Here is a 23,648-nt window from a genome sequence, read left to right on the forward strand (position 1 = left end):
ATTAATGTCTGCTTGGACACCTTAAGTTCGTTGCTATTACTGAGATTGCCTAGAAAAGTAACATGCAGAATGAAAGCACTTGGGTCAGAATACTAATGTCGACTTCTGTTTATTATTTTAGAATATTCTTTCTGAAAGCAACTAACTCATACCTCATTTTCACTGCATATGCAAGTATGAAGAAATGGTCTTACTCAAAGTATACTGTTCAGAGGGGGCTTACTTCCTAGTCTATGGAAGGTAACGGAAAGGCATTTAAAGGGCATTTATTCATACTTGCATAAATTTAAACAGAAGTGGTATTTGCTTCTCTGGGCACTGTTGCATCCTTTATGAGCGCAGGAGGTGATGTTGAAAATCCTAGGTATCCCTACCTGAGAGAGAGGGTTAGTTCTATTAATTTTTTGTCCCACTGCAAGTTTGTTGCAGTTTAGGTACCTATGTTTTACTAAGGGCTATAATGATCATGAATATGAAACTAAATGGGTGGTCTTATGGTGAAACTGGAACCCTTGGTTTCTAGTTGTAAAATGTGTATAAACTGTAAAAAGCATGGGTCAGGGTAAAATAAAACTTTGTGCTAAGAGTGTGCTCTGGTTCTCCTTGAGAAAAGCCTTAAAACCAGTTTTGTGGTGGGCGGGTGTGTACGAACCGAGTGCTATGAAAGTATTGCGAAAGAATGTGTCAAATGCAGTTTGAATTTTGAGTTACAAATGCCAGTTAAAAGTCTTATTTCGGTACAGGAGGCTGGTTTATTTGTAAGTGCGCCGCAGTAATGGGTTTAATGTGGAAGTGCACGTAGCTTTCCCTTCTTCAGGTAGGTGTCCCTGCCTGCCGCCCCTTCTCCCGCGGCTTTTCCCCCTTTTCCCCCCCCCGAACCCGAGGGGCGAAGCGGCCGGAGACCTTAGTGCCTGCCCCCCCGCGGCAACTGCCGAAGCAGGAACGGAGCGAAGCCGTGAACGACGCCGTGTGTCGCCGATAAAGGCGATGCCCTGACCGGCCGCCGTCTGAACCCCGGGGCTCCCGGGGGGGTTTGTGTGTGTGTGTGTGTGAGAGGCCGCCTCAGACACAATGGGGTGCCCGGAGGCTGCGCTTCCTGCGGAGCGGCGGCAGGAAAAGGCCCCTTTTTTCCTCCGCATCCTGAGAAACGCCGTTCCCGGTGCCATACAGCGGCAGCCCTTGATTTCCGGCAGCGGAAGGGAAGACGAGCCGCCGGCTACCGCACCGCTTTGCCTTCACGGCCTCTGCGGGGCTGCTCCCACCCCCCCCTGCCCCGGGCAGGTGCCGGCTGGCGGCAGCGGAGGCCGACCCGCGTCCCCCGCCCGGTTTCCGCCGGGCCGGGCTCCTTCCTCCTTCGCCGGCGGCTCGGCGCTCCCGCCGCCGCCGCCGCCTCCAGGTGGAGGGCGGGCCCCCGGGCAGCCCCTCAGGCCGCGGTCGTCTCCCCGCTGTGAGGGACGGGGGGTGGCGGTGGCGGCGCTCGCCCGCCCCGCTCCTCCGCGGGTGTGAAGGAGGGGCGCGGTGGCGGGGCCGCCCTGAGAGGGCGGGCGGGCGGCGGGCGCTTTTCTACCCCCCCCCCTCCCCTCCGCGGAGCCTGGTGGGGCCGGGCCGGGCCGTGAGCGCTCCCCAAGCCCCGGACAGGCGGCAGCAGCCGCGGCGGTATGAGGATTAAGGCCGTCGGCGAGCGTGTAACGGGAGGAGCGGCCGGTCCCGCGGGCCGCGGGGCTCTCTCTCCGGGGTCGGCGGGTCTGAGGTGAGGCGAGGTGCCCGCCGGGGCCTCAGGGCGTGAGGTGAGCGCTGCCGCCGCGGGGGTGGCTCGGGCGGGGCAGCGGCGCCTGACGGGGCTCGGGCGGGTCTGCGGCGGGTCTAGGGCAGGCCGGGGGCTGGGTCCGGTAACGGGCTCGGCCGGCGTGGGACAGGCGTGGGTCGGAGGCTGGGTCCGGCTCAGGGTCCGGTACGGACTCGGTGCTAGCGCCGGGGTGTGGGGTGCCTTCCTGAAGGGAGGGATCACCCTCAGCCGGGGCCCAGGGGGACGGGCGAGGGGTGATGCCGATTTGGGAGCCGGGCACCGCAGCGCAAGTGTGGGGTGTGAGCTGGGGAGGGGGTGGATTCCCCCCCAGCGTCCCGGGGTGCGTGCCATAGGGAGAGGGAAGCGCTTTTTTTGCAGGGATCCGAATACCTACATGGGTCGGACACGGTCCCAGGCTGTTGGAAGGTTGCTCTCGTTGCTGTGCATGTTCCTCAAGAAGCAGGACTGTGTTCTGAGGAAGCCTCCTTTTGCAGGACGTGTTTTGTAACTCAGTTTTGTGTTAATCCCCCCCCAGGTTTGTGTATTTGGGAAATCTGAAGCAGATCTGAATCTCCTCAAACCAAACAGGTAAAACTACTTGTATTGTATGAATATTGCTAAAGGCTTCAGTCACAAGCAAGCATGCAAATTTTGGCAAATTATAATGCCAAAAAAGGATTTTTAGATACAGGCCATCCTTTATTTTCCTCAGGAATTTTAATGGTTCAAAGCAGGGGTGTTTGAAGAGAAGGTTGTAGTACCAGAAAGGTATCAAGTCTGCTTTAGAGTATACATAGAGATATGTGTGGGCCTGTAGTTATAATTTGAAGTATATAACTTGGTATTCAAAGTTTTTTTTAACGTGATGTTATCTACTAAAAACAAGCATCCTGAAACAGACTTAAGTTTCACCATTTATTTATGACCGCCTAGTTTGCCTTCAGCTAATGGTTAGTTTCTTCCAAAGTGGAGAATGTATTATTTCTATACTTATTTTTAAACTAAAATTCCTCCTCTTCTCACCCCTCCCCCCCAACACTTTTACATTTTCTTCCTGCTGTCTGGATATTATATACACTATACTTAGTTTGCACATTTGAACTCTCAGGATCTCTTGGGATTTAGCTAAAGTAAACACACCCATTTTAGTTTGACTGTGAGTTGGTAGTGCGTAATAACCCTCAATGACTAATGATTCAAAGATAATCCTGAGGTAGTACAGTCTAGTCTCTTAGTGAAAGTTTACTTTTCATAGGAAAAAGAAACCACCCCAGAAATACAGGTACAAATTCTTTGATTATATGACTGACTTTGGCTGAATATTGTCTTGCATGCTTGAAATGTGCTGTGCTGCAGATGTGTTAAGTGTCTTTTTGTTGTTGTTGTTTTTTTTTTTAAGTACAGGACTCATAGGTTGCCATGTTCATGTTGCTTGTGTTTGGATTGCTACTGCAAGAAATTCTGGCTAATTCCCAAGCTGAAAATCTTACTGTATTCAAAAACATTCCAGAAGAGCCATTATATAGCTACAAAGCTATCAACTTGCCAGATGAGCATATTCCATACTTTCTGCACAATAATCAGCATATTGCTGGCATCTGTAAGCAAGACTCTCGTTGCCCGTATAAAGTAGGTTTGCTTTGTTTTTATTTGTTTGTTTAAATGTAATGTTGGGGTGGTTTGTTCTTGGAGTCATAGCAGTTAAAGATGGTGATGAATTGCTCTTCTTGACAGTTAGTGGGTTCCACTGGGATTTGGAATTCTTGCTCTTGAAATAGATGTACAGGGCTCTTCCTGAATCTGATGCTGCCACAAGACTGGATTTATAATGTACTGGTTTGCAAGATTTTTATCCTCCCTCTTTTAATTGTTACAGAGCTGAAATGGTGACCTTAGTCTGAATGACTCTTGTGCCTGTGAAAGGTGTTTGAACTAAGTACAGCTAGTAATTTCTAGGCCTGTGATTTTTAGCATGCTGCAGTACTTTTGCGGAAGTGCTAAGAGTATAGGCAAATCAATGAAATGCTGATTTAATCTTATCCTGTGGTTGCACATAATTCATTCACCTGAAGCAAGGAAAGTGAACCGGAGGGTCTGGGCTGCATGTGGCTGGGGAGCAATTCTAGCGTCTCTCAGGCTGGAGCAGCTTCGTAGAGCTGGGGGTGGGAGCTGCGCTCCCTCTTCTCTGGCTTTCTACAGCACTGCAGAAGCCAATGTTTCTAGATTTGCCTGAGGAGCAGTGGTACCCTCAGCCTGGAGCACTGTGCTTTGTGTGAGCTTAGCTTTGTTATCTATATCTATCAGTGATGTGACGTTTTTGGAATCCTACTTACTGGGTCAGGAAAGTGGTTGTCCTGGAACAGACATACTAAAGACAAGGATAATGTTGCTGTGCACGCGTGTCCTCTTTGAAGCCTCTGTTGTGCATAAAGAATCTGGGTGTTCTTTCTGAAACTCCGTTTGAAAACAGACCAAACTAAAAGCCTTTTATGCAAGATTTATTAGTGAGAGGTAGTTTATAAGCTAACAACTAACTTAAGTCATTTCCCTTTTTGCAGTTGCCTAACCTGATTCAGTTATTCTGTGTTACAGAAATACTTGAAGAAACTAAAATCCTGCTGGGGTTATGAAAAATCTTGCAAATCAGATTACAGGTTCAGTTACCCAGTGTGTGATTATGTTGAAACTGGATGGTAAGTTTCATTTTAAATGTATAAAGTACAGTACGTTAAAAAAAAGAGTGTAATGCTCACTTTCGTATTAGCTGTGAAGTTAACATTATTGTGATATAGAGTTTAAAGGATGATTCTTTGTCAAGATATGTGTATTTACACATAACATACATCTTTCAACATAATTTAAAAAATCTAACTTTTTAAGGCAGAAAATACTGTTTGAAATGCTTCCTGCCACAATGTTTTCATTATTCTGATTTAGCCTTGAATTCAGATTCCTAAAATAACTCTGGATTTCCTTTCTTAGCTTTAAAAACAGAGGAAAAATGTAAAAAAAAAATTATACCCTTTTACGGGAGAATAGCTTTAAATTGTCATTGATGTTTTCACTTACATGCAGCTGATAAGTTGCTTCCTGTTTTGTGTCTTAAATGTCAATAAAGTAACTAGCTGGCTCTTCTGTTCCACTTTCAGTGGAAAAAAATGTTATCTGTTAAAGTTGTTACTAGACTTGAGCAAGTGACCTTGATTTTTTTCTCTCTCTTTCATATACCAGGGCAAGTGACATTGAGACAGCCCAACAAATATTCTGGAAACAAGCTGACTTTGGTTACATTCAAGAGAGGCTCAATGAAATGAAAACCCATTGTAAGCCTGGAGCAACAGTAAGTATTTCTGATAGATATGATACTTTTTACTTGTCTTTAAATGCAATTTTTGTTATTGATGAAAACCTACTTGTTCTTTTCTTAACAGGGAGATTCGTCTCTGACCTGTTCTCAGTACCTTCAGCATTGCAGAGCCACAAATTTGTACCTTGATTTACGAACTGTAAAGAGAAACCATGACAGGTGTCTGATTTGCTTGTGTTATAGTAAAACCAAGGGATGGCAGGGAAAAGGACTTCAGAATTTGTTTAACAAAGCTGGTGTGCTTGTTGCCATGGGCTTTACTGCTGATCAGAGACTTGTTGCTGAAGTCCTGTTGAGATCTACACCTCTTGATTGCTGTCCGCTGCTGCTGCTGTCAGCAGTACAGGTTGTTTAAAAACCTAAGCTTTTAGTTTTATGGAATGATGATGGATGATTGAAACCCTCCCTTCTGACAGAAGAGAGGAAGGCTTTTCTAGGTCTTTGGTCACATCCTTTCTGTGTCTTTGGTCACATCCTTTCTTGATCAGGTGACGTGCAAAGTAGAATTGTTTTTGTATGAGGCACCGAGAAGACCTTTCCTATGCTAGATGCCTTTGTGCCAGAACCAGGAATTACATTTTTAGATACAGTGAGACTGAAGAAAGGTCTGAACCTGGATCTCCCACATCCCAAATTAAAATGCTACATATTGGAAAACTGTGTTAAAAAAAACATACTACTGATGCTGGCATCATGCATTTTTCCTTCTGCCTTATCTCTGAAGTCAGTGTCTTGGCCACATGACTTGAAAAGAACTGGTTCATGACTGTGATGCTGATGCCCTTCAGAATGGGTTTTGTCATCTTCTCAGTCTATCCTAAAAGCTAATTTAGACAGTGCTTTAGTTGGCAATTTGTTTTCATGAAACCTGTTCTTGCACCTCACTCCTTGTATGTTGTATGAAATTCTTGGGTTACTAACTGGGTTGTGAAATCTGAGGTGAATTTCAGTAAGAATTTGTTATTAAAAACAAACAAACAAAAAACCCAACTAATGGTGCTCCTGTAAGTAATCATGTAGCAAAATCTAATTAAATTACTCATTTGAGTATGTGAAAATGATTCCTAATAATGTTCTGGGTGGATTAGTGCTGTTTTCTAAATTGCTGTGTAGAACTCCAAGGACACCACTATCTTTATTTGGGAATTGTGGGAAATGCTTGATTTATGCTGAATTAAATACTCAGGTTTTAAATATGTATGAAGCACCTTGCTGAATTGCAACTAACTAGCACTGGCTTGAGTATATAATTGAGATTGCAGAGCACTTTGTAGCACAAAAGCTGATAGACTTTTACTAATTTGCATTAGATTCAAAGAAGACTTCTTCCAGAAGGGAGAAATTGGAGGTCATTGCACCCTCAACGTTCAAGCATTTTTGGCTGAAGGTCAACGCAAGAGCCCTTTGCAGTCTTGGTAAGAATCACTTCTCAAGGCTGCTTCCAAGTTCACTTACTAATTCTTTTTTATTTTTTTCATTGGCATTAGCGGCTGTGTGGATCACAGCTTATGTATCAGCATACTGGGGAAATAGTTGCTCCTTTCTAAGGTCAATTTGAGAGTTCATATTAGGTACCTCTGATAATTACATCTATGCAGAATGTTCTAAACTATGCTATGTGTAATTGTGTCCTGCCTAATCTATAGCAGCAAAAGATCTGAAAATGTTTTGTAATTTCAAGTTCTAACCTTCAGATGTTTTCCGGACAAGATGCTGGTTCTATGCCTAATCTGTTTATAGAAGGAGACGATTGTTTTGTTGCGAAATGCCTTGAAGTTTGTACTTGTGTCTTAGTTCAAACAGTCCTTGGTGATGTTGGGGCCAATGCAATGCGCGATCTGGATATATATTCATATGGTGTTCCCAGGGAGCCTGTGTTTGGAATGTAAAATGGACAATAGTCTACAGGCTGAGTAGGAAGTGCAGAGGGTGCTTTGTGGTAGCTGGTTAAGTATCACAGGTTGCATGTTAGCACTTCAAAGCTGCCTTGCCAGTAAATTGGCAAAACATGAAGGAATTTGAGCCATTAAGGTCCATAAAAGAATTCGTTTTTATGCTTTTCTCATGTTTTCATGTTTTTTCTCATTTTGCATTGATGGTCAATTTTGGTTAAGAATAGCTGCAGAGGAGGAAAAGACTTTTCTTCTCTACCTGCTATTGTCATCTCAACTGCTTATCCTTGTTTATATCCAGGAATAATAAATATTGCATCTACATTCACTATTCTGACCAAAGCATGAAGATCTTGCTGAAGTGTCTTTGGCAATGCAGATCAAGTTGGATAGACCCACAGATCTAGGCTCTAAGGCTCTTTGTTACATCTCTACTGCCTTGATTTGTAGATCAAAGATGCTGTTCGCTCCTGAGATCAAAGGCAGTGTTTAACCTCTTGAAGCTCATAACCTGAAGAACCTTCCATTACAATTTCAAATCATTAAAATGATTGTCAGACTCTATCAGTTTTCAGCAGTCCCGTTAAATCAAATGGACTGGATGAACAGTTACAAAATCTTAGATGTATGATGTACATTTGTTTAAGTGTGTTAATGACAAAGCATGTTCTGTGTCATTGAATCTTTGTAGGTTTGCAGAACTCCAGACATTTACTGCATTAAACTTCAGGCCGCTAGAAGATGGGAAGTGTGACATTGTTATTGAAAAGCCAACATACTTCATGAAATTAGATGCAGGTAATTGGTATCTTTAGTTTAGTTTTTTTTCTCCTGCAGTACTGTAGTAAAAAGAGCCCGTATCCAACTTGCCCATCTACATTATGCCTTTGTGATTGTCAAGTTCACTTGTAATATATTTTTATTTTTGAAAAATTATATGACTTTGTCATTCCTTTTTTTCTGTAGTTCCATTGATGAACTCGGAAACTTAAATTTAAAAATCTTGCGTTTTCCCAGAGATGGTTTAAAAAAAAAAATCAGAAAAATTTCCTGCCACTTGCCTTGCACAGTCATTCTCTTGACTGTGTTTTGACAGTCTTTGACTTTGTGCCAAAGACCTTTCTGTGCAGTCTTTGATTTTGGCTGTTTCTGGATGACAGGTTTCATACCATGAAACACAAGGTATGGGTGTATGTGTCTTGTAGTATGTGTTCAGTAACTGAGGGTTCTGTGCATATTGAATGATATGGAAGAGGAAATGGTATTCCAAGAGGGGCAGCACCCAAGCATCTTTAGGAATCAGCTAGTGGTATCTGACATTTTTTGAAGTTCACCAACCTTTTTGTTCATGCAGCATGTTTTACAGACAAATGTTAATCAAAGAGAGTGTTCAGGATGTAGACATACAAACAAGCTGCTGCGGGGTAACCTATGGTTTAAACTGGGTAGTTGTCTGCTGTGTTCTGACCCTGTGACAAAGTGCAGCTGTAAACTTCCCCTGCAGGCCAGTATCTTATATTTTAGGCAAAGTTGTTGCAGGCCCCTGAACAGTTACTGTGGAAGAGTTGCTATGCTGTCAATTTGTACCTTTGAGCAGGGTGATCTAGCTGTAGCTCAGGAGGCGATTTTGTCCAGCTCCTTTGTTTTAGGGGAAGCGGGGGAAAATTGCTGTTTGAGCAGTATAGGAAATCCGGCAGCTAATTCCTATCATGGCAGCTCCTTTTGGTCAGAAGCTTAGAAACAGGGGCTGTGTGCACATGGTTCCAAAACTGGGATCTGGTCTTCACTAGCAAGAAAACTGGATTACGTTACCTCCTCTGTTTCATGGTAGTTTTTTATGCACCATGGTCTCAAGGTATTAGCTTAAGAAACCAAGAACGAACAAGAATGCTCTGAGAAAAAACCTGAGGAATTACTTGGGCTTTGGCTCATGTGCAAGTACAAGTTCTGTCTTGTAGTCCTGCAGACAGAGTTTCCCTTAACCCTAATAAAGCAGAACCAAGATCAGTGCCGAAGGCCTGTTTTTAAAGTTTCCTTTATGTCTAACTAGCTATTGTTAAAGCAGTAGTTGCTTTCATATAATTCAGAAAGCAGCTGCAGAGTGTAATGAGAAATAGCACGTGAAACTTATCTTTTTCTTATGCTGTCTTTTGGCTGCTCTTCTAATTTCTCTGAACTTTTAAAAACCACATTTTACTTCAGATTTCTTACCTTGATTCCTTCCCCCTATATACCTTTTTTAGGGTGTATAAGAAGCATTCAGTCAGAAGCAGGGGAAAACTAATATAAAATGCAGGATACTACTAAGGAAAAAATGCATGAACAGATAAAAAGTGGAGCGAGTAATGTAGTATTTTGCTAACAACTCTTTCTTTCTCAGGTGTTAATATGTATCATCACTTCTGTGATTTCGTCAATCTTTATATTACACAGCATATAAATAATTCCTTCAGTACTGATGTCAACATAGTCATGTGGGACACCGTAAGTCTGCTGTGCTTTTAACATTTGTAATCGGTTGTATCTCTGCTTTATAGAGGCTCTGAAGCTTTTAGTAGCCAATCCTTAGCTTTCTTGTGGGCTTAGCCATGTGGACCTGGTAAGTTTTTGGATCCTGTCAATACAGGTGCATGAACAATAGTCAGGGAACAGATTTTCCACAATAAACCATGTGCTGTTTGAATACTACTCTGTAGCTCATCTTTTGCTCGTACATAATTATGGCTTTTTTTGGTGTCACCTCAAAAATAACATGATCTGTATTTCTAATGTGTAGCATTTGAATGTTTCATGCTGTTTTCTCTAGATTTTTTCTCTGAGAATATTGACGTAGATTTACTCAAAACTGTTTCTTCTATATTTAAAAAGAAACGCAGCCTTGCATCTTTCTAAATCAGTAAGGTGCAGCCTGTAATAAAGAAAACAACTAAATGAAATCCTTGTACATATCAAAACAGGGTCTAATACTTAATTCCTTTAAATAGCCTTCTTGCAGTTCCTTCTCTCAGTCGCCTCTTAGAATGCCATGATGACATATAAACCAAATTTTTAAGTGGGGCTATTTCTGCTGCACTGCTGAGTTGAAACCGTGACTGTGTTTGAGAGTAGTATTAGTTTTACTGGCCAGTATTTCAGTTGTGTAGGAGAGTTATAAACTAAACAATGAAAAACTAGGCAATTTGTAAAATGCCAGATAACATGTGTAATCAGGTCCGGAAATAACACAGTTCTTGACTATGATAGTCTCATAATATACTGGGTTTTCTTTCTGAATATTTACTGCTAGGACAACTAATATTCAATACAGAACTGCAAATATCCTCTGCGTGCTATTTAATGAGAAACCTCTTTGGTTAGAAGAGACCCTTTTTTTTAATTATTTTACATTTTGAAAGCTAAAGTAAACCCACCTGCCAGATAAGCAAGCTCTCTAAATGTTATACAGGGACCTATTAATCCAGCTCTGATGGCTTTCCGAAAAGATCAGATGTCAGACAGCATTGTAAATTACTTTGAAAAGCAACTCTTTGTCTTATATTGCATTGTTGAATCAAATAACTCTTTCAAATATACCATTCAAAGTAAGTACTGTCACGGTACTATCATTTTAAATAAGTCCTAACTTCTCGGCCTGCTTGAGTTCATTACCATGTACAACCAGATGATGGCACCAACTAACTGCTGAACTGTCCATGCTGATCAAAAGATGGACTTGAGCTTATTATTCATTCTCTTTCTTTTCCATGATGTAATTAGATTTGGCCATACATTCTAGCTACTGTAGAATCAGTGCACTATTCTTATTAAACAGTAATGCCCTTAGATGTGGGTTAAACAAAGCAGAAAATGAGTAGGAAATCTACTGGGTGTTGATTTGTAGGCTGTCTCTGCAAATGCAGGAAAGCAATGTTTATAAAGCACTTTTAAGGAGAGCAGATAGCATTAGAAAGTAGTATTTTCAGTTTTGGAGATCAGTACTCTACTTCTAATCTTGAAGAGCAGTTCTTGTAATACAGATGGCCAGAAAGTAGTATGGATTGTAAAATTCATTGAAACTTAATGGCAGAAGGAGGGGAAAGGGAAGGAAGCACCTCTTCTAGTGAAGGAAATCTGGCACCCTTTAGGTTCTCTTACATTTCACTAGATGTCTGCACTCTTCTGCTGTCATTGATAGTCTTATTTTCAAATTTCTTGTTGAGAATGTTTCCATATAATTTTCTAAGCAGCCTGAACTAGCTCCAGAGTTGAAAGGAAGCTTTAAGTGAGAATCTGCACCAGGACTACTGAGGTCATATTTATTTGCATTCAGAGAGCAAGAGATGGTGACTCTTAGCCCTCAAATGTCTAGAAAATGTTACAAATTTGAAGGCAAGAGCCCCTGCTGATAGGCCAATGTTGTGGGGAGTAGATGATTTTTAAAAGGTTCTCCAGAGCATTGCTGCAAAGGGGGAAGTTTTGTAATGCCCTGTAGAGAAACTTCTTGGTAGTTTGTCAAAGTAATGCAAAACAGTTTCCTGGCTGTTTCTTCCATCAGATCAGATCATTGCCTTCAATTTGTGATACAGGTGATGATCCCAAAACAGAGGCAAATGTGAAACAGGCTTGTTGTGACTTTTCACTTCAAACGTTACTGCTGCACTTGAATTCCCAGGTGGTTTTTTAGTCTCAGAAGTTGAGGTTCATGCCTTCTACCATCCGTATGTTTGTTACTTTAAATTTAACTTGTGTTCTGTTGTCTCTGAGGAAAGTAGTAGGTACCCCTTGCTCCTAACTCAGAAAGTCTAATCTGCCGCTGAAGAACTTTTCTATAAATTAACAATCTAGACCTGTTATATTAAAAATTAACTACCTGACAGGTAATTTGAGTTAACTGCCATTGTAAATGCAGGGTTCAGCGTTCTGTAATGTCTGTGTTCTGTGCTAGGCTGTCTTAGGTGTCATGGTGGCAATGTGCATATTAATTGTATGTTAAAACTTGTATGTAGTACTTGTAAATCATGAAGAGAGTTTTTATATGCATTTATGTAATCATTATGCCCTTGTGTGTTTTCCTTTCCTCCTAGAGTTCATATGGCTATGGCGACCTGTTCAGTGAGACATGGAAGGCATTTACTGACTATGAAATTATACACTTGAAAACCTTTGACTCTAAGAGGGTATGGAATTTTATATTTTGTTTTAATTCGTAGTCACTAGGTAGTAAATATGACAGCTTCTCAAGCCACCTATGGATATGGGTGTTTCAGAGGAAAGCATTAATACTTTCCATGCATGTTTAATTTGCGTAATATGAGTATTCTACCTTACAAACAAGAGATAGAGCTGTAACCTAATTCTGTGGCATATCTATGCTTTATATAAATGGACCTAACTTTTGTGTCTTCTAAGAGGTGATATTTAGGTATTGGTTTCAGTTCTGCAGGACCCACTGCTGAAGTTAAGGATTTTCAAATGGTACTGTCTTTCTAAGTGTTCTGATTCCTACTGAGGTGTTTATCTTCCCCTGCAACTGTTAGTATACCTGCTGTTTATCATTAAAAAAATTTTTAGTCCCACCAAAAAATGTACCTGTTCATTCAGAGCTCATTTTAGTCTCTTAAATCCCTTAAAGCCTGTATTAAACTCTCTAATCTCTAACTGGTTCATGTTTGTTCTGTTTTGGGGGTGGTTTTTTTTATCTCTTCCCACACTTGCATCTGTAGCATCCTAAGTGAGAGCTCTTTTGGGATCAGGATTGTCTTTGTTCTATTCATTTGCACAGTGAAGGAAGTGAGGATGTTCTTGACAGGAGCATGTAATTGCTAGCTCATTATAAGCAGTGATCCCACTGAATGAGCACGGAATGTGCCAGCTGAAGGTAGCAGTGCAGTGTAACTTCTTGTGATCTTGCTTTGCAGGTATGCTTTAAAGAAGCAGTCTTCTCATTACTGCCTCGAATGCGATATGGCTTGTTTTATAACACGCCATTGGTGAGTTCTTTTTATCCGTCCACTGTGTTAACTAGATGTGTGTGTGACAGTATAAAATCTGAGCTAATGAATCTCTCAAATACCTACCTCAGCTATCATGAAATGTACTGCATTGGAAGTCTGTGCAACTCCAAATGAAATGATCTTCCTTAAAGATTATGATTTTGAAGTTACTTTAGCTGGTTGATAGGAACTGGTTGTGTACAATCTCCTATGTCACAGCTCATGAGATGCGTATTATTTCTCTTTAATGGGTGGACATTGTGAACTTACTGGTATTTTTGCAGAGCACAAGAGCTTGTACGCTGACAGACTTTCCCGAGGGTATTAGCTCATGCATTCAGGCTGTAACACTGTAGAGACAGTTATATTTCTTTCTAAATGAAAGTGCCACTTGTGTTGCAGTGAATAGTGACATGTTTAGCGCAGTGCATGATACTAGGCTTTTGTTCCACAGGAATGGCAAAAGGCTGATCACAAAGAGAGGTTTTCTGAGCAAAATAAGTTTTTGTATTAACAATTGCTTTTTTAATTTCAGATCTCTGGCTGTCACGGTACAGGGCTATTTAGAGCATTTTCTCAGCATGTGTTACACAGATTAAATATCACACAAGAAGGACCCAAGGTATGATAGCTGAATAGTAAAGTTGTAAAATGGAGCTGGTGGCTCTTACTAGAGAAACAGCATTAGCAAGCTGGCCTCAGTGGGGAATAAGGGCATATCGTGCACTTTTTGTCCTTTCCTGTGATGCCTGGGATTTTTTTTCCTGTAAGTCAGCCTGTTCTATAAAGGCCTTCAGCAAACATTTGTGTATGTTTGTGAAAGTTGCCCTCATGCCCTATTTCCATAGGACAGGCTTTAGAACATCTTCCTTCCAACCCTAGGACCTCTTCCTCGTCTCTATTCTCTGTGCTCAAGGCCTTTGTGTCCTTCCTAGTTAAGTAAGATCCATGGAACGTGGTCTCTTCTGGAGTATACTGACAAGGTGCTGTCCTTGGGTCCAGTAGAGGGGATCCCACAGAGCAATGCAGTGAGCTTGCTCTCTATCAATCCTCATAGTTACTGCTGAGCTCAGGTCAGAGGAGGAAATGATTGAATCTGGTCCTTCCAATCTCTGCCCAATACCATCTGCCTGGCCCTGGGCTTCTCTGCTGTACACACTGGTAGTTTTTGCAAACTGTTGCAATGGCTGCATTGATGGATACGGCAGTCCTGGGCTTCTTGAAGTATTTGCTAGAGAGTAGCCTACATATTATCGCTGAGGGGCACACATTCAAGGCACTGCACAGGCATTTAGTTATGCTTCTCCTGCTGACACTAATGGGACTCATGCAGTTAAATCTCTTTATTTCACTTGGAACACTTACCCCTGTGAGTCCAATTAATTTAAAGAGCTAAAAGGAGGAACTGTTATAGAAGTAAAATATTTTTTTCCAAGGATCTTGTGCGCAAGCCATCCTGAAAGCTGCTTTCCTGCTTTCAAAAACTTCCATGTAATGTGTAATACAAAGGCTCTTTTGTACTGAATAAAATAAATCTTTCAGAAAATGTTTTATTCTTTGTTAATAGTCAGACTTTCACAAAGTTTTTGACACTTTCAATTTTTTGGAAAATATGATGTGAATTTTAAGGTGGTTACATCATCTATTACATGGGGAAGAAACATATTTAGCTGCTCAAATAATTGCCAAAAGTAAATATGGATGTGTTTGGGTTGTTTTTGGTTTTTGTTTTTTTTTGGGGGGGGGGGGGGGTTGTTTTTTGTTGGGGTTTTTTTTTTGTGAGATCTGCCCCATAGCTAATACACTGCTGCTTCTTTCTTTTTAGGATGGGAAAATTCGAGTCACAATACTTGCACGCAGTACAGATTACCGGAAAATATTAAACCAGAATGAGGTGTGGTCCTTTTTACTTTTAAAAAAAAAATTATTAGAAGTTAAATTTTGCTCATTGAATTGATTTTTTTTTTTTTTTCAGGAGCAGCCAAGACATCTATCTGCTGACAAATCTTGGACAAATATGTTCAGTGCTAATATTAATTTCTTCTAATATGTCTTCTAGCCAGTCTCCATTTCTGTACACCAGACACTGAACCTTGCTGCCCTTTTTAAATATCCAGTGGAAGACTACAGATGTAATACTAAAAGCATTTCCTCTTAACAAACAGACACTGCAGCCCTTCTGATAAAATTAAATTATTTCGCTTTCAGATTATCTCTTTTATTTCTAGCATCCCCAGTGTTGAAGACTCTAACAAAAACCTTTGTTATGCTTGCAGATTAAAATGCATAAGCTATTGTCTCTGAGTACGTGCATTCAAAACTTAATGAATTTTCATATTGATTCACATTTTTGAATCATGCAACTTAATGGATTTATGGTGTAGCTTCTATGTGGTAAAATGATAACATCTGATGTTTTCATACCTGTCTTCATTCTTAGCTGTTAGTGCCTGACAAAAATGAATTGGCATTATCATCCCCACCTTATGTAGGGAGAAACTGAGGCTTGTTTGATGCAATAGCTCAGTGGCAGGATAGACAGAGTGCAGAAAGCTAGATTTGTGCCTTATCTGGTAGGCTGTCCACAGTGCATGCCTATACTGCTACATGTAGTGTGTTTTCTGGTAACGAGCACATGACAGAAAGGGAGAAGTTAATCTTATCTTTACTACACTTTTGTAAAAGAAAATACTTGGCTCTTTCTCTGTCTTCTGCTGGCTATGGATTGGAGATTTAGAAGAAGCCCTTTTAGGTTAGAAGCCCAGGCTCTAACCTGGTTTCATTTCTCATTTGAGTAGGAGTCTGACCTAGTAAGGTATTTTTGAAAATCCTTCTAGCTACCAATTTGCTTCTTTAGGTATTGGAATATCTTTTGGAAATCCAACCACATCTTCCTACTATTCCTGACAGAACTCCTACTAGTTTGAATGGTTTAGGATTGGGTCCTGGAGCATGTAGAAGGCAACAGTAGCCTTTGTGAGAGTGCAGGAGATCTAAGTCTCCCCTCCAGGGGTTGCTCTGCCAGGAATAATGTATGTATCTTAGGTGGGAAGGCACAAAAAGAGGGGAACTACTCCTTTATGTGTCAGTGACAATATGTTCTGTCTTGCTTGTAATTCCCTGGTAGGGAGAAGGAGTGTGTAAAATGATCAGGAGTGCAGGGGAGGAATTAATTGAAGGAGAACACCAAATCATTGTCTTTTTTATTTTTCCTCCTTAGCTTTTAAGTGCTTTGAAAACAGTATCGACGTTGGAGGTCAAAGTGGTAGACTACAAATACAAGTACGTAAGTTGGTAAAAGAAACTAGTGTGATCTCATGCTGCCTATGGCTGGTGAAAGCTGTTTGCAGGCAAAGCTACGTATGCCCCAATTTCTAATCTTTGCAAAATCCAAGAACTGGTAAGGAAGGAAGAATGTTACTGAGGGAGTGGTAGGTGAGCTAGTTAAGCACTTCCATCCCATGATGCACTACTTGGGAATGAATCTCTAGAGTTAGTAGGCTCAGGTTAAAGCTACTATATGATAAGCAAGTTTTGAAATTACTTTTCTTTCTGTTTCCTCCTTTCTCCCCGAACCAGCTGTGTTCCCATCACCCTTTTGGATTTGCTAATGCTCCACACTAAGTGCGGGTCAACAGGGATTTCTCTTGTGTGATGCTGGTGTCATATTTTATATGACCCTTAGTTTAGTAATGAGTAATAACTCAGCTTATTTGCTGCTCTGGTGGCCCCTGAAGATACCACCTGAGGGCAATTCGTGGTGCCCAGATGTAGCAGGCACTGTGCCAGTAAGAAATGGCTTGAAGAAAAAGTTCCCAAGAGGTGTACGCCTGTGCCAAATGGCAGCAGCTCCCATCTACTCAATGGTGCTGTCATGGATCATGCAGGAAGAGTGAGAAACTGAAGATCAGTGTTTTGACCAAAGCAGAGACATTGTGAGGAAGTTGAGTTCCTTCTGATTCCTGTGTCAATGAAAGCACTTGAACAGTCTAGTAATAGAAAAGAGGGTGGATACCCTTGAGAGGGCATCTGGACCATCCCACCTGAAAGCATGACCAAGTGGTAGTTCCACAGTTCCTGTGCTTGTTGAAACTGTTTGTGGTACCATTCAGCATTACAGATTTCCACAGCTATCCTCCAGCATCAATGTCATCATAGTTAGAAGGGTTTCCCTGATGTCTGCTGTTACAGCAGTTTAAGCAGTTTAAACTTTCTTGTTGCGGTTTAAGTCAGTTTCTTGCTACTCTCTTCCAAATGGTCAGAGGATGTTATTCTTTTCATTTTTAATGTATTAATTGTTCATACACAAATGAAGCCTGTTGTAATTTCCGTTTCCAGTTGTCTGTCTTCTCTTACAATTAAGTACCTTTAGTCCCTTCTTTCCTTGTGTGCCCAGGGAACACCTGGTTATTTAAAGACACTACTTTATTTGGAACTTACAGTCAAAGGATGGGAGAGAGTTACAGTTCTAGGAGCTGAAAAAGGCCTGGTCTCCTTATTTCTGCTTGATAACCTATGCATAAGTTCAGATTGGGTATCCACACCTTTAGGTGGGAATTGTATACTTCTATGTTACATTAAAAACAGTTTTAGGTCCTTCATGTTGGGGTTTTTTTAAAGGAGGTAATGCAATTATTTTTTTTTTAAAGGCAAGTAAAAAAACCCCAAACTTGCAAAAACTTTAACTTGTAAAAAAAAAAAAAGTTCAAATTTTTGGAAGAGACTCTTGTGAAGTTTTGAAACCTTTCTGTGTTTCTTTTAATTCCATGCTGAGTTATTGCTGGCTGCAGCATTTGTGATTCTTAGTATTTTTCCTTGAAAAATCAATTCTTTCTTTCAGTATTCCCTTAAGTTAATTTTGCACTTTCTACATGTAACTAATTCTTGCTGAGATGGATAGGCATGCCAGATCACCATTTTTGTTGTGTTGTCTGCAGGGAACTTGAATTTTCAGAGCAATTGAGAATTACCCACAACTCTGATATATTCATTGGGATGCATGGAGCTGGACTTACCCATTTGCTCTTTCTACCAGACTGGGCTGTTGTTTTTGAACTGTAAGTCTCTTTCTCTCTCTTTTCTCTCTTATACCACAACTGCTAATGTCTGTTCATATGTGTTAATGAAGCACTTTAACTTGCTAGTAGTTGACTATGAATGTTTGTCTTGCATCCTTGTCTAGACTATTTTTGGCAGTATCTTCTGGGAATCAAAAGTGAGGAAGCTTTCATTATAAAATATAGTGTAACTATATCCTACAGGTTTAGCCTGTGATTTCTTAAGATGCCGTGGTATAAATAAAATGCAGCCTTGTCAACAATTGCTTGGGGAAAATGGCAACAAAAGAGAAAGCCTCACTGGTTAGATTCTACCTGGTGAGTCTGAGGTTTAATGGTATTTTGGTGATCCAGGTGAATTGATTACATAGGATGCATGTCCAGGGTGTTAAAGAACACCCTGAAGGTTATTTATATATTCCTTTCTATGCTCAGGACATAAGCACCAGCTTGCTGGCCAAACTTAGCTGAGTGTCATTCTGTTTTACCTAAATTTCTCTAGTAGCTTCCTTTTAAACGTATTTTCATAGAATCATAGAATAGTTTGGGTTGGAAAGGACATTTAAAGGTCATCTAGTCCAACCCCATGCAATGAGCAGGGACATCTTCGACTCGATCAGGTTGCTCAGAGCCCTGTCCAACCTGACCTTGAATGTTTCCAGGGATGGGGCACCTACCACCTCTCTAGGCAACCTGGGCCAGGGTTTCACCACCCTCATCGTAAAAAATTTCTCCCTTGCATCTAGTCTGAATCTACCCTTTTTTAGTTTAAACCATTATGACTGGTCCTATTGCAACAGGCCTTACTAAAAGGCATGTCTCCATCTTTCTTATAAGTTCCCTTTAAGTACTGAAAGGCTGCAATGAGTTCTTCCCAGAGCCTTCTCTCCTCCAGGCTGAACAACCCCAACTGTCTCAGCCTTTCTTCATAAGAGAGGTATTCCAGCCCTCTGACCAATTTCATGGTCAAATTTTGTTGTAAAGTATGGTTGTTAATAGGCACCCCAGTTCTATAGAACTAAACAAAAATGCTGCACACTTCTGAGAAGAGCACTGAATTCTCCATCCTGGGAAATTCTGCTTAAAGCCTCTGCTGTGGGAAGGCTGTGGAGCTGGTGCTTTGCAGCATAGTCTTGGCTTGAGAGCATTTTGTCCAGTCTCCAAGTAAATTCAGAAACCCATGCCCAAGAGCTGCTGCACCTAGACAGGGGCATGCCTGACATGCAGGTGTGCCTCAAACTGCCTCCTAGGCTGCATCTGAAGAACAGATGCTGGCCCTTGTTGTTTTCAGTGGAGTAAGATTTGTCCATGGTTTCAGAGCCTTAGAACTCGACATTTTGGCCTGAAGGTTTTTGTTTGTTTGTTTTTTTTTTCCTGTTTCACCCTGTTAAACTTCAGTAAAATCTCTGTGGGTTTTTCTGATTTTTCTGCCTGCCCCTAGATACAATTGTGAAGATGAACGTTGTTACCTGGATTTGGCAAGGCTGAGAGGCATTCACTACATCACTTGGCGAAAAAGGAATAAAGTATTCCCTCAAGATCAGGTAATGATGGCCACTTCTAGAAGGGTGGGTGCTGTAACTTGAAGCATTTAAAGGTTAACTTGTTTTACCTATCTATGTTCTGATACTTGAAATATGGTTTTCATTCTTTAGACCAAATTAACTTCCCTGTTGTGAGTAAGAAATCATTTGATATTAATGACTGAGGGAAGAAGAGAAATAAAATTAATTGGCCATTAATCTAAGCCATCCATAGCATTGCTGTTATGCAGTTACTTTGCTGACTTCTTTGCCTCAGAGCAGATCAATGGATCAGAAATAATAAATTAAAATGGCAGATGCTCAATTTTTTTTCTTGCTTTTTGAATGGAAGATGTACTGAATTTTTTTCTGTCTAAAAGGTCTTATTTCATTTTTCTAGGGACACCACCCAACTCTGGGAGAACATCCAAAATTTACAAACTACTCCTTTGATGTGGAAGAATTTATGTACTTGGTGCTTCTGGCTGCAAATCACGTTTCACAGCATTCCAAGTGGCCATTTAGGGTAAAACATGATGAATTTTAAATTTGACTTCTGACTGAAATATTATTTTTAAATAATGCTCCATAAAAATATTGTAACAACATAAAGCAAAATGCTGGTGTGAAACGTGTAAACCTCTACGAGGGAAATGTCCCGTTATTAACTTGTCAAACCATTTCTTAGCACCATACCTTGACCCTCTCCTTAATTCTGGGAGGTTTTGATATGTAAAAACTGTTTTTCAGAACTCTTTTTGGTTTTTGCACTGTATTTTTACATTCCACATTCTGAAATACTTGTCTGATATGTCCATCCATTTCATGTAAGATTTTTCTGGGGTAGATACTAATCTTGCAATAATTTATGCCTACTATTATTTGAGGAAATGCTAGAGGATGGAGAGTGTTACAGCTTGGTTTCTCAGTATAGTCTCTCTGGGAATGAACAAGGCCTGTCAGAGCTCCTCAGTTCCTCTTTTTAAGAAGGTAGATGCTTTTATATTATAGTCCTGTACCTGTAAGTAAAATTCTGAATAGGAATTGCCTTCCTATTGTCAGATACTGCCCACTATGTCATTTGTAGCCGAGTTACACGATGCAGTGGTTCCAGCATGGCTTGTTAGTTCCTTTCCATCACCATCCATGTTATTGCTGTGCTTGTCCCTGTATTGTTTCTAGGTTTGACAATCTTCCTTTGTATAATAGTGGTTGTAAGAATGAAGTGGTTAAGCAAGCTTTAACTCTTGTTGTTTGGTAGAACAGACACTGCAGACTTCTATTACAGCTTTAGAAACATTTTCAAGTTAGAAAAACATGTCTTATGTTTTTGCATTTAAATATAAGCTTTGACTCTTCTCCCTCTGGTTTTAAATGCTAAAATATAACAGGTCTGCTCAGTAAGTTTAGTCAGTCTTCTATCTCAAAGCAGGTAAATCTTTTCCTGAGTGAATACTTAAAATATCAGGTAATCTGGGTGTTTCCTGCTTTTTTCACATAAAACAGCAGTCTGTAATGGGAAAAATGAGCAAATTGGAATAAAACTTGAGTCTTCTTGGGGATGCTAAAGGGAATGGACTTGTAGTTTTTTATGACAAATGAGAAGATGCATACGGTGTCTTTCAGCTGCAGCTGAAAGGAAATGAACTCATGAGAAACTTTGTTCTTGGAGTCATTAAAAGCATAATCTATTAATATTCTTGTTTTCTCAAAATGTCAAAGAGTCAATCTAGAAAACTTTTTAAAATCCTTCCAAAGCCAGTAGCATAGTTCACTGTTTTCAGTGAAGGAAATATTAAGCCAAAGCCGAGTTCTTTATAAAATTCCCTTCAGAGCTGACGTGTTGGTTCTAGCAGGGGAAAAAAAAGGGAGTAGTTCTGTTGTCTTAAGTGGGGCCAGAAGGATGTGTGGAAGAATCAAGTTCAGTGAGATAAAAAACAGAGTTCTGTGTTAAATTGTGGATTTTTTTGAGAATGTATTCCCATGATAGGCTCGCAGTATAATCATGCAGTCTCAGTGGCTTGAAGCAGAGCATACATTTGTATGCAAAAGCAAGACAGTTACAATAAATGTAAACATTTCACTGGTATAATGGTAGATATTATTGACTTCCATTCTCCAACAGTCATACGCAATTTCACAGAGTGTAGGTGCATTTACTGACCTGCCTATACTGGTAAAGATGAGTTACTGTAAGCATAATTTTTATATAGATCTCTCACAACCTAGATATAGCTGATACCTTAAGGTATCTTGTGTATCTGGTGCAATTCTTAGTGCAGTGTATTGTTTTACTTTAAAGAACCATAGAAGCAAAACTGCACTTCTTGGCATGAGAAAAAAAAAAAAAAAAGCCCTTGAGAAATGTAGTTTCCTGTATTTGTATTGTGTGTGCGTGTGGTTTTTTTACCTTGTGGGATTTTTAAAGAAAAAAAATGTATAAAACTTAAGTCAGTGAAATCTCTGAGTTCAAATGAAACTAACTCAAAATAAAGAAGACATTTAACTATGAACTGTGCACAGATATTTGATAATTTTTTTAATAAAAAGCTTTTTAATAAAAAAAGTGTAAAATTTTTGGTCATAGCTTTACCAGGTTTTAGAGGCAAATGTTTTAAACACTGTTAATTGGATAGAGTCATGTGTGTCTGCTTTTTCCTGCCATGACAACCTGATGCTCTGAGGTCTAAACTGATATTCAGATTTATTTGTCTGGGAAACATTCAGAGATAACGCTGTCATCTTGCGCTGATGGCTTTGTTGCCAGGCATTTTAAGATTAGTTTGTGGAAAACATTGGTATATGTTTAACTTTCTGTGCTGCAGATGATGCTGTTGAAGCCAGTGTGTGAATGCAGGCATGTGCTTGAATTTGTACAGAAGCAGCTGATGAAGAGCTTCTCTTTCAAGCTATGTTAGGACTCGCTAAAACAAGTGGTCGAACATATGCCTGAATGCGTGGAGGAGAGGCTGTGGGGAATTAATCCAAGGGCAAAATACCCTGCCAACATTCACCAGTTTCACTAAATTTGAGTGCAGCGTCAATAGTTGATGGCCAACATATTCTTCAGCCTTTGTGGCTTAATATTACTGGGATGAAAATACTATTTTGGTTGATTTAGCTTTACAAATAGTCGCAAAATTATCTTGGCAGCAAAAGGAGGTTTGGTTGGATTAATGGGATTTTGCCAATAAATCCTGAGGGAGAGTTCGGACAACAGCAGAGATCTGGCTCATGACTTTCTTAAAGAGGGTCTGGGCCATCTCCATCTGCCTAGAAATTGAAATTTGAGGGAATCCATGAGACTTTTGGACCACTTGTTCTTTAGGCAGGGTATAGCTCTGGGTTGTATTTTCCTACCAGACTATAGGAATCTTGTTCCTTGCTACTTCTGATTTTTTTTTATTTTTTTTTTTTTGTGTCTCTCCAGTTTAAGTTTAGAATCTTTGTTTAACTGGCACATTGGCATCAGCCTGATGAATGTAGTTTTGGGACTTAATGAACGTTGCCAATCCTGAATGCTTACAGGATTGCCTGTGTTTCATGTACAATGTAAACTGAGAGCTGCATTTGAAATAAAAAATAATTTATGGATGCACGTGGTGTCTTTCCTTTTTACTTCAGAAGTCTTCAAGATGTATTTTCAATTTTTTCTTTGTGAAGTTCTGTGGAAGTTGGGTAAGTGTGAGAAATGGTTTGTGATGGGGAGGTGGCAAATCAAGATTATTAATCTTAAGAGTACAATTATAAATATTAAGGCAATACATCCTTTAAAGCAATTAAATAATAATGAAATTGTTTAATTTTTGCTGTTAATCTTGCCAGTTGTACCATTAATGAGATTACTCAGGGTTTAGAATGTCCCTTAATCTTTTTATTTTTTTTAAGCAGGAGAGAAACTGAAGGAAACGTTCTCCTTGAGAGCTTTTTATCTGCTCAGAAGGGTAAAATGTGAGGGGATAATTTTATTTGATTTCAATGTTGAATAATTGTTTCAATTTGCAGTGTTTTGCCTTGAAGTTGAGCTCTTACTTCCACCCCTCTGAACACA

General features: G+C 40.3%; 1 protein-coding gene across 4 annotated transcripts; it reads left to right on the plus strand.

Annotated features, from left to right (window-relative positions):
- The first annotated feature begins 1,248 nt into the window (after window positions 1-1,248).
- On the plus strand, window positions 1,249-23,191 carry EOGT (EGF domain specific O-linked N-acetylglucosamine transferase). 4 transcript variants are annotated; one of them, XM_075052999.1, is made up of 17 exons: window positions 1,249-1,787; window positions 2,322-2,374; window positions 3,186-3,415; window positions 4,379-4,479; window positions 5,018-5,126; window positions 5,218-5,312; window positions 6,464-6,568; window positions 7,737-7,843; window positions 9,426-9,529; window positions 12,109-12,201; window positions 12,943-13,014; window positions 13,553-13,639; window positions 14,843-14,911; window positions 16,238-16,299; window positions 17,955-18,074; window positions 19,516-19,618; window positions 19,998-23,191. In XM_075052999.1, the coding sequence occupies exons 3-17, from the start codon at window positions 3,206-3,208 to the stop codon at window positions 20,142-20,144; spliced, it is 1,584 nt and encodes a 527-aa protein (XP_074909100.1). In that variant the 5' UTR covers window positions 1,249-1,787; window positions 2,322-2,374; window positions 3,186-3,205; the 3' UTR covers window positions 20,145-23,191. The 4 variants fall into 4 exon arrangements, with proteins under 4 accessions (XP_074909100.1, XP_074909098.1, XP_074909102.1 ...); XM_075052997.1 differs by having other exon boundaries at window positions 3,191-3,415; XM_075053001.1 differs by having other exon boundaries at window positions 1,249-1,750.
- Window positions 23,192-23,648: the final 457 nt, after the last annotated feature.

Source organism: Buteo buteo, chromosome 21, assembly GCF_964188355.1.
Source record: "Buteo buteo chromosome 21, bButBut1.hap1.1, whole genome shotgun sequence".
Classification (NCBI taxonomy): domain Eukaryota; kingdom Metazoa; phylum Chordata; class Aves; order Accipitriformes; family Accipitridae; genus Buteo; species Buteo buteo.

What these genes read in the sequence shown, in the direction of transcription:
- EOGT (XM_075052999.1), top strand. Translation starts at nt 3,206, where the DNA reads ATGTTCATGTTGCTTGTGTTTGGATTGCTACTGCAAGAAATTCTGGCT. An exon ending in ATTGTAAGCCTGGAGCAACA is followed by an intron (nt 5,127 to 5,217) that starts GTAAGTATTTCT and finishes TTTTCTTAACAG; the next exon opens with GGAGATTCGTCTCTGACCTG. An exon ending in AAGAGCCCTTTGCAGTCTTG is followed by an intron (nt 6,569 to 7,736) that starts GTAAGAATCACT and finishes GAATCTTTGTAG; the next exon opens with GTTTGCAGAACTCCAGACAT.